At 35.2% G+C, this 11,066-nt stretch overlaps 1 protein-coding gene across 50 annotated transcripts in view; it reads right to left on the bottom strand.

Moving 5' to 3' along the window:
* Positions 1-4,682: 4,682 nt before the first annotated feature.
* PPARA (peroxisome proliferator activated receptor alpha) overlaps positions 4,683-11,066 on the bottom strand; it is a 39,520-nt gene continuing 33,136 nt past the window's right edge. For 29 of the 50 annotated variants that reach the window (XM_068952551.1, XM_068952439.1, XM_068952584.1 and 26 more), the window contains 2 exons: positions 9,693-10,140; positions 4,683-7,992 (listed from right to left, as the gene is read on the bottom strand). In XM_068952551.1, the coding sequence (XP_068808652.1) occupies positions 7,745-7,992; positions 9,693-10,140 (696 nt within the window). In that variant the 3' untranslated portion in view covers positions 4,683-7,744. Of the gene's footprint in view, positions 7,993-8,023; positions 9,236-9,692; positions 10,141-11,066 lie in introns of those variants that run through there. The other 21 variants (XM_068952677.1, XM_068952688.1, XM_068952672.1 and 18 more) reach the window with 6 other exon arrangements.

Here is an 11,066-nt window from a genome sequence, read left to right as displayed (position 1 = left end):
ATGTTTGTCTCAAAAACACAAGCCGTTACCATGAATTATTTTCCTGGAAGTAAAAGATGAGCACAACTCATTAAACTTGCTTTAAAAATACTTTATTTTTTTTTTAAACCATTAAGGCAAAACCATATTTGAAATTAACCATCTTTACATTCAGTCTTACAGGATGACTTCTTTTTAAGCACATAGATTCCTGCCAGTCTGTATACAAACACCTATGAATTCTACCTCTTATTTTTAAAGGAGAGGAAGTTCAAGTTCTTTTTCATTCTAGATCAGTAGACTGGCAACATTGGAGAACTCACTATCATATTTAGCAATATATAATTTTTACATTCACAAGTGCAAGAGACTGTCTTTCCTATAAATCTCTGTGAGACGACGACTTCCATTCTTTCTTGAAGATGTCATTTGTATTGTTCTGACTGAAAGAAATCTGGGAACGTAGATTGAATCAGTGGTATTTATACTGCAAAACAAACATTCCATGCGAATTAGGTTTGACTACTCCCTGCAAGAAATGGCTGCTCCTCACAAGTTTGATATTTAATATAGTAAAAGGCACGCAAGAAACATCATTAAAAAATTAGGTGACTGGAAACAATGATCTGATGTTTTCTTCTCTTTAATATTGGTATTTTGATGTAATTAAACACTTGTCCATAGATTAGGGCTTGGCAACACTAACAAAAATACGCTTTTTTTGTGTCACAGCAGATAACAGACAATTTAAGACATGATAAAAGGTTTCAACATCATGATGTAATTAAAATGCTGTATAGCACTCCTACAGAAAATTCAGAGCAATTGTTTGTAAAAGCTGTAAAACAAACAGCAGGAACAACATGAAACATAGGCCATTTGTAAAGTTGATAAAATGGGCTTTGTCAAGCCATAACAGGATCTTTATTTTGTTAAAAATCAGTAATACTAGAGCTTTGACTAGCTTTGTTATTACTAAAGAAATAACTACAGCCATAAATGTTGTTCCCACTTCTGAAAGCAGAGCAAAATATTTGTGGATACAGAGATGGAGGCATGGCTTCACATACCCACCCACTCCATGGGCTTCATTTCTCGGGGGAGCAGGATGAATGATTTCATCTGAAGGCGATTTCTCCCGTTATCCACAAGACATGACACTGGCAGATGAAAATAGCAATCTACTCAGGAAAGGTCTGCCAAATGGAGCTGCTGGTGAGCACTGGTAGATATATGCCAGAATATGTGCACAGCCTCACCAACAGCTCTGAAGTGTGCTGCAGTGCTAACAGGAGGGGCAAAGGCACTGTGCCTCTGTGAAGGCAACCCTAAGCTACCATGTGGCAAAATATACCTATACTACCTGAATGTGCCAGAGGTAAAGTTGATTTGACCTGCATTCTGCATGGTTATTTGCATATGAATCATCCAACAATTTTGCTACATTAATCTCACAATCCCTGTTGCACATCAAACAGATTTTGAATGTTTATACTGCACTTCTATGCTATGAAATACAGCATAATATTTGCATGATGGCAGTATTTTGGCTGGTCAGTATTTTCCCATACCAACTATTTCTTTCAAGTGTAAAGAATGCCACGTAACTTTTTCCACTGATCATAAGGCTGGCACTTTTCCACCACAGGGACTCCAGTACATGTATATCCAACCTGAGAAAATACACCAAAATACTTTTAAGTTCCTTATGCCGGATCTTGCAGCTCTTATTTAAGGCCCAGCCTACATCCCTGTCCTTCTGGCAAAGGCAACTCATTTGCAATTTAGGTCCTTGCAGTAGGAACACTGTGCTGAAACGTATTTCCCTGCAGTGGAATCTGACAAGACAGAGTAACACAATAAAGGTTAAGTAGTTCAGGACAAAACAGCTTTAGAAGCTGGAAAAGCTTAAAAGAAAGAAAGAAAAAAACCACCAACATCGGGGGGGGGGGGGGGGGAAGAGGAAACACCCTTGTCCTGGGATGGGTTTTGTTAACAATTTATATCACATTTACAATATAAAGTGACATAGCTGATGGCATCTTTTACAGTTTTTTCACTGTTGCATATGAAATTCAGAAAAGATGATCTATAGGTTACCACAAGAAAGTCCAGTATAGCTTTTATAAATTTGACAAACTGATTTTAGAAAACTGATACAGCGTAGCTGTATGATGACAACTATCAAATGAAATTTTTGAGTTGGAGCAATTTTGGAAAGTACGATTTCGTCTGTTACAAATCAATTGCAATGAATACAAATCATTGCTGGAACATTTGTAATATGCTGTGCTTGTACTAGATGCTTTATTTTGAATATAGCAAAATAAAAGTTATACCTTAAAAAGGTAATGCACTTTACTCCTGCATCAGGATTCATTAGCAAGGGTGTTGTATGCACAGACAGTCACACCTGAATCACAGGACACAGAATCCCTATGGACAGATTCTGAATTCAACTGTACTTAAAAATTATAAAGGGAAAACTCCTATAGAAAAAGAAAACTTAAAACTTGTGTATATTTTGTTTTGCACTGCCAAATTACGTATTTTAAAATACATTTATAAAAACTACAGATCAATCTCACTGCAGGTAGCAGGAAATAATTATGTGTACACTATTTGTATTTCTAGTAAGCCATGAATCAGTTTCTCAGAAAATAACTGCATATGAAGTACTAACAGACTCTAGTTCGGCTTAGTGTCTTAGCTCTTCAGGCTTTTAAGTAAAAGGAAGTACTATGCTGTAAAGCAAAGATGAACTTTGCTCTATAGTCTACCTTTCATATTGGTGAACTTGAGCTAAAACCTTAATAATATTAACTCTAAATATTTTAGAATTACAGCTCTTTCAGACCTAGACTTACTTTTATTAAAATGAAATAAAAGGAAGTCTGTGTTTTAGGTGAAAATATATTTAAAAAAATTTGGTTACAATTGTCAATGCCAAATACTGGTAAGTTGCAGAATTTGTGATACTTCTTCACAAATGATACAGTAATAAAGACCAGAGAGGAATAAATAGTAGTTTGTCTTTAACTTCAGGCCTATCATCCTTACCCATAAGACTAAATCTTTCCTCACTACACAAAGGGTTCACCAGATAAAGTATGAAACATAAGTATTTAAATTAAATAATTTATATACTTTTCTTAAAACATCTTTGTAATATAATTTAGTGAAAGTTTATACCTTGCAATTATATTCTTGTATTTTACAAATTGAAACGTGAAGAAACGGTATTACATTAAAAAACCCACAATACAGAATATCAATAATCTCAGATCAAACCCACATATAATTTAAATGTCTAGCTTCAAAAGAAGGATGATAAAGCTAACTAAACATAGATAAAAAAAAATTATATGCAGCCAATATCAAGAAAATATTTGAGATACAATCAAGCACCAGATACCATGCTATATACTTTTGAAGGGATTAGAGATTTCAATGAAGGACCATTATTTGTAAGATCTTATGCTTAGGTAATACCACAACAGCTGCAAATGCATTTGTTAAATGTAGTTGCAGATTTTCAACGAAAAAACTTGGATGCTTTTAAGGAGAGAAGGAGCTGAAATTGTTCCTCTTCAGAGACCGTAAAGGCAGCTACAGAGTAGTCTTCTCCAATTGCTTTGTTTAAGATGGTGTGTAAATTGCCCAGACTTTCCATTAGAAATAAGGAGGAAATTCAGACTTAACAGTATGTACCCAGCTCTGCGATGAGTAAATCTCCAAAGTTTTAGCAGTTTGAAGAAACAAACAAATGTTTAGATGCTTATTATAAGCTCTTCGATTTGCAAACTTGTGCTAGCCCTCTCATGAGAACAGACTTAGTGCAACTGCTGGTATTTCCTAAATCTGTCCGGGCCAGAAATAAATACAAAAATATGCTCTTTGGCAGTATGTCAGCTTTCTAGCAGCTGGTTGGAACCAAAGCACAAAGGCACATGGAAATGGAAATTAAATGAAAAAGAAGATTTCTTCAAATACCAAGAAAGGTTCAATTTGTGTAAATGGCAAACATTACTAACTATGCCTGTAATTTTGTGACTAAAATAAAAGTGGGCTTCTTAAATTTAACAGGTGCAATGTAACTGATTTTTTAAATGACAGTGGTGTGCTGTTACACTGAAGACAGTACACCTTTAAACAAATTATTAAAGAAAGAGATGCAAATGAACACCAGATTTCCCTAATACACGATACAGAGCCTTCCTTCCCCCCCATCCCTTTTGTCAAGACACCTAGGCTATCCCAGCAAATCAAATAAACTCCTCAATAATGAATGGGCTATAGGCTCACTGAAACTATTAAGTTGTACCATTGTTTCCTAGGATTTTTCTCTATCCTTCTGCTGTCTCTTGGCTTAAGCTGTTTGTGGGCTTGCGATCTCTAACCAGGGTTCTTCGGTGCTATTAATAATAAAAATAAATAAGTAAATAAGAATCAGATCAAAATTATACATAACAAGTCAGTAAATCTATTTAAAAAAAAAAAAAAAAACTCCCAAAACTCTGATCATCCCCTCTCCAGTCACAGAACTGATATTTTAAAATATTATATGGTCTATGCAAGGTGGAGATGCTGAAGGTTCCTCAGTAATATATCTCAAACTTGTCAGACTCCAAACTTCCAAAGAACTAACATAAATTGAGTCATTTTGAAATCTCATTGGCAAATGCCTACTGCAGTCATCTACTGAGGTAGTTAACATACTTTATTAAAAGTGTAACGTTGAAATTAAGAACTTTTTTCACACATTAAAATTCAGGAAGTGAATCGTCTGTCCTGTGTTATTCTTTGAAGATACTGTGGATACGTGCACAGTGCAACAGCATGGATAGCGGTATCTATCCAGAGTTTTAGGCTATGCTAACATCTTGTTCACGTTTCTATAATTCATACATGTGTTTTGACATATATTTAAAGGCCTGTGATTGCATTTAAAATAGAAATAAAATTCTAGTGTCTGAGGAACTATTCAAAAATGCTAGCCGATTTTCAAATAATGAAACAAAATGGGTCTGGAACAGGAAAACGCAAATTATGCACTTTCCTAGTGCTTATAATAGGAACCGGCAACAAGCAGCTGCTTAAAGTTATGCTTTTCACTGAAAATTGCTGTTTTCAATTGTGCAAGCTTTGCCAAATTTAAATATTTGCTATTAAATTTTCTACATTTCTGAAAAGTTTCAGTGAAGTGTTATAGCCACTTGAGCGAGCAAGAACAGGGAAAATGCATTTTGTCCACACTAACTTTGTCTAATTTTTCCAAGAAACTTTAGTACATCCGAACTATGGAACAGAATTTTAAAATTTGTCTTTTGCATGCATCTGAGCTGCGGAAAAAACTACAGCTTTTACTTTTTCAGAATAAACGTAAAACTACTGGAGTCTCCAAAGTTAGAATTTACACTACCCGCAGCTGCAGTGATCATGCTTGATCACTACGCTCTTCCTGCACACTGATGCCACACGTACCATCTCCAAATGTGCAATATGTCATCACAGAATGGCTAACGTTTTGACAATTTTTTGAGTAAGCAATATTGTGTATCAACTGCTTCAACGTTGAATGTCTTATGCTTAAAGCCCAACGTTCCATAGCGAAACACGGCTGACTTGAGGAATAAAGGAGCTTCATTGCTAAAATCGTGTTATTTCTGAGGGCATACTATGTATTGCTATAACATAAAAAGACAACCCACTTTGCCTCTAGTTTTTCCTGTTAAGACCTACAGCCTTCTCTTCACGAAGCGTTACAAGTACTTGTAACATAACTAACATCACTCCCTGTTGCTTACTGGGGAGAAGGGAAGGTACTTGACAGGGAAGGAGGGATAATTCTGTACATATGCATTTATTCTTTCTGTCCTGCCCAAGATAGTCACGAAATATGAGGCCTACGCCTTAATAATTTGCACAATGCAGTTAACTAAAACCTCAGCTAATGGCCATCACCTGGATAAATATCAAATTGCTTTTAAACCTGTAATTTATCCAGTGTCTAGTCATACCAGTGGGCCTATAAGAAACAAATGTTGTGACTAAAATAAAAAACATATCCTGATGTTCTCACTTTACCAATCTTTGTTAATTCTTTCAGTGAAGGCTTAAGATTCTGAAACCGGCTACAATAAAACAAGCATAAAGTGTCCCCCTATGCGACTGGAAGTTTAGCTAAGACTGGCATCTGAAATCTTTGTGTTATGAAATAAATAAGCAGATAAGGAAATAACAAAATTAAATTTCCAGATTAAAAAAAGAAGAGAAAAAGAAATAGCACAGAGTCTTGAACAAATACACGATTAAACTAATGGCTAGCACTTGCTTTCACTTTTTCTGCAGAAATCTCTGATAAGGGATCCTGTTAAATGGCGAAAGTCAGGCTGTCCCATTTTGGCTCATTCTGCATCAGGACTAAGTAGTATTGTAAAAATCAAAGCTTCCTCTCAGGTACCCAATAAACTTATTTACTCTCAACTGTGCTCTCTTTCACATGTCACACAATTGACATCTACAAATTCTGCTCTTGGTAATACTGTCACCTTATCCATTATGGTTGTATGGACAAGTACAAAACCTGATGAAATAACATGGTTAATATTGCTATGGACAAGGTATAAGAAAGAACAGAAAGAAATATATCCAAGTGGATAACTGAAAAAAAAAATACAAAATAGTGTACTCATCAGAAAAGTAGAAAAGTTTGAATCACTCTACACTGCAAAAATACCTGTCAAGAAAGAAGGTGCCATTCTTATATAATAATTTCTTCAGAGTAAGCTATCATTCTAGGCACTCGAATGCTATGAAGTTGGAATTCATTTTCTCTGGGCTAGGATTAGATTTCTTGGAGACTCTCCAGAACTCTTGCTAATTTAAAATGATATTTTTAAATCAAAACTGCATCTAGAGCTATTGCAAGTTCTCCAGAATACATACAGTATGATATATTTACCCATAGGGACATTTTCTAATTTCCTTAAAACACTTAAAGCAACGGAATCTTTTTCCGTTTGTTTGTTTTTGTTTTTGTTTCATGTAGTCATCAAGAAACATCTGAATGGAGCACCTCTGCTGTATTTTAAATAACTCTTTGGATTTTATTTCATTTCATAAAAGAAATATCTTTTCAACATGCTAATCCTAAAGTTTACCAATTTAAAACTACATGAAGCTGTACTGTACTTCATGGAGCTCAGGCAGTAGCATGTCAAAGGTCTTTCAGTTTTTTTTTTTTTTTTTAGAAGTGTATATACAGTAAAATCAAACCATTTGATACATCTAGACTGACTGCCTTAGTCAAGTAAAAGCATTAGTTGGTTCTCAGTAACTACCATTAGCCAAGAGTGCATAATCTTCATGATTGTGCATATACCTGGAGATAATTTGCTGAATTTATTATATTAATTCTAAAATGACTTAGCCAAGAGGAAATACAATTTTGTTCATTTCTGTCAATCAGCATTCTGATTTATTATACAAATATGTATTCCTTACCAATTCTCAAATTTCCAAATAAATGAACCTTTATGAGCAACTTCATGAGCATTAAGATTGATATTTCTCTGGAGAACTGTTTCAAAAAAGGACAGAAGAACCCAAACCAGAAGAAGTATAACACTCAGTTATCTAGCTTTTAGATTTTTCATGCTCCGGACTGAGTGAACAGCAGATAACTGTGCAAGTAATTTTGCTCCCATCTATTATTAATATTGCTGTTGTCTTTAAATATTGTGGAAAAAAATATTAAAAATCCTTAATACATATCCCTGTAGATTTCCTGTAGTAAAGGGTGTAAATGTGCATCAGATTCAGTCTTCTTAATTATCTGAACAAGTTGAGCATGCTCTGTCACAAGTTGTCGGAGGTCAGCCATTTTCTGAAGAAGTTTTGGGAAGAGGAAGATGTCATCAGGATGGTTGGTTTGCAAGTGAAGTTTCAGTACATGCACAATGCTCTCTTGCATTTTTTCAATGTGTCCTACATTTACAAGACCAGGACGATCTGTTCTCAAAACAAACAGAAGAATACATGTCATAATTTTATAATTATTCTTTATTGTAGGTTATCTACATTATACATGGAAGACAATGAGACTATTCTCATCAATTTCAATAGGTTTTGGATCAGGCTTGAAGTTAATCTTCTTTAAATAGAGGTAGTCTTGTCCCTTTGGCCCAAGTGTTTTCAATGTCCACGGTTATCTGAGGAGAGAGCTCATGGTACTAATGCATTCCATGCCACAAAAAGTCAGTAGAAGCATACAGCCTAGGAATCCAGGTCTATATTCGACAGGATAACAGAATTCAAACGGTAAGGACGAGGAAAAAAGCATTTGGCTATTTCAAGGGAGTTCTCCAAGACTGGGAGCCATACAAACAGCCATAAAATAATGGTGTTTCACCCTTGGTTCCCATAAATATTCCCATGACACTAGCTTTTGGCAGGAGTTAGAGAAGCATCTGTTAAGGGTGTTTCACACTCACAATATATGATCCCATTTTCAGCGACTTAACAATCCTGTCACCTCTTGATTCTCTGGATCAAACTTCTCTGTAAGAAGTATGGTACCATAGGCTAAAGTTGTTTTTTTGAAAACTTAAGACGTTTCTAAGGAGGAGGATAGGGAAAAATACCATTTTGCCTGCAAAGAACTCTCTTGACCTTTGAAAAATTCAAATTCAATATAATATGCAGAAGTAATTCAAAATGTGATGGGAACTTGCTATCTAAATTAGTGCATGAAATATGTGAAAGTCTACAGATCATGTCTCTCTTCTTGTTATTGCTGAAGATGCAACCAGAGGCCAGTGAAGCGTTGTTCTGCAAGTTTGGCAGAATACAATAAAGGCGGGCAGTCACTGCTGCTGGAACTGTCTTGATCCGTTATTTCCCTTTTCAAAATGCTGTTAAATAGTTTTGAATTTAATCTTAAATATGAAAGTCCTTACTTCCTGGAGGAAAAGAAGGATTACATTTGTGTTCCTTCACTCACAAAGAGTGCAAACAGTAGACATTAAAAAAAAAAACACACACACACACACACACATTCTAAGGTACTATGAAAAACTTCAAAAAAACACCATAAGCTAATTTGAAAGAGGAAGCTAATATTTGAAAATTGTCTGTGATATTAAGATCATAATCGTAACACAGGAACTGCATCAACAGAGCAGCACATTTGCGCAGAACTTGTGTGATCCAGTCAGCGAGTGTCCAAGATCAAAGTTATAAGCTGCATCTGCCTCTAAAAGTAGAGTAGAAAAGGCCTATTCAGTCATGCTAGCAATCTCATTACATTGTATTTTTCTGCCCATGGCACAGAAACAAACACCGTTTCCTACACAGCCCTAAGCCTCCAAAACAAAACAAACAAACAAAAAAAACCCACCCACCAACACTCTTCACATCCTGCTTTTAAAAACATTGAGCACCCAGACCCCTCTCTGAGTGAGGTTAGAGAATATGAGGTTAGAGAATAATTCCATGCATGCATACAGTTCTGCAAAGTGAAATACAGGACCAAGGCCTTAACAGCTATACAATATCTTTTATGCAACAGGCTAAAAGGGAATCGACATTGTTAGAGGTAGACTTAAATCTTCAGAATTCCATTAACTGTAAAGCATACACTTTTTCCATTAAAATTATTAATATAAAACCTTAACAGTTGCTATATTTCAGAACAAATACGTATTGCTTACCTCCACAGCAAATGATAGCAGCCACAAAAAGGGATATATCGCTATCATCCAACTCCAGTGCATTGAATTTCATTGCAAAATCAAATTTTGGCTCCATTATATCACAGAATGGCTTTCTCAGACTTTTCAGGAACTCCCGGGTTATAAAACCATTTCCATAGGCTACCAGCATGCCATCTTTGTTCATCACAGAAGCTAACATGGCAAATATGGCTTCATAAACTCCGTATTTTAACAGTGTTACTTGATCATTCAAGTCAAGATTGGAGAAGCCAGGGATAGATTTGGCAAATTCAGTAAGTTCTGTGACAGTCTCTACAGAGGTGCACTGGCAACAATGGAAGATTCGAACTTCTGCTTCCTTATTCTGAATTCCATTGGCTACCAGTTTTGCCACCAGGGTCTTCTCTGCCATACACAAGGTATCCATATCATGTATAACAAATGGCTACAGAGCAAAAAAAAAACCTTCAATTATTTCATATTTCTGCATCTTGAGTAACCAGGTATTACAGAACTACAAACTGCAGTATCTAAGAGTAACTCTGCTCTGCAAATGACAGTGCAAATAATAATGTCACGTATATTTACATTTTAACGTAGTTTTGCTTTAACTAGTCAGTAGTTGCAGTGAAGATCCAGCAGCACAGGGTTTATCATGTATACATCCATCTCAGACTAAGTCCCAGAAGATTCTCAAAAGACTTGTATTACCTTCTCCAGAAGCCCATGTTATTCTGCCTACATCCCTATCATTCCTGAACTAACTATACCTGATGCCTAGCACGATGCTTTCCTGAAATATCTTTCTCTAAATATAGGAAATGTAAATATAGGCAGTTATTTAAATAATTTACACAAGATTGTGACCCCTGTATTATTCTTGTACTTTATTATCAAATTATCATAAACTATGTTCCAGCTGATCTTCCACAAAAATTCAGCTCACCTTTCTAGCTACAGTTAGTGCTAGATCATCATTAAACCCCAAATCACACTAGAATGTCAGACAACACAAAATTTCAGTCTTGCCCACAATATTTTCCATAAATAAAATATTCACATTTAATTATTAATATTAAATCATAATATTATTTATTATTTATAAAGGTATGCACTTTACAAATTGATGAGCCATTCTCTTAAAATATCACTTTAAAAATCATCCACACTTTCTTAAGAAGAGCAACCAGAACTCAAAAATATTTTAGTGCACTGTATTTTGACTAGCGTACCTGAAGAGCAGTACTCAAAGAGAAGGACAATCCTTGAAAGAAAAACAATAAAAACTAACTATTTCCAGCTGATCAAAGTCATGGCTATTGACCTCGAACATAAATTTAGTTCCATAAATGCTAAGCAAAGCACTTTCCC

Source organism: Struthio camelus, chromosome 1 (genome assembly GCF_040807025.1).
Source record: "Struthio camelus isolate bStrCam1 chromosome 1, bStrCam1.hap1, whole genome shotgun sequence".
Lineage (NCBI taxonomy): Eukaryota > Metazoa > Chordata > Aves > Struthioniformes > Struthionidae > Struthio > Struthio camelus.
This window is presented reverse-complemented; position numbering and strand designations above follow the sequence as displayed.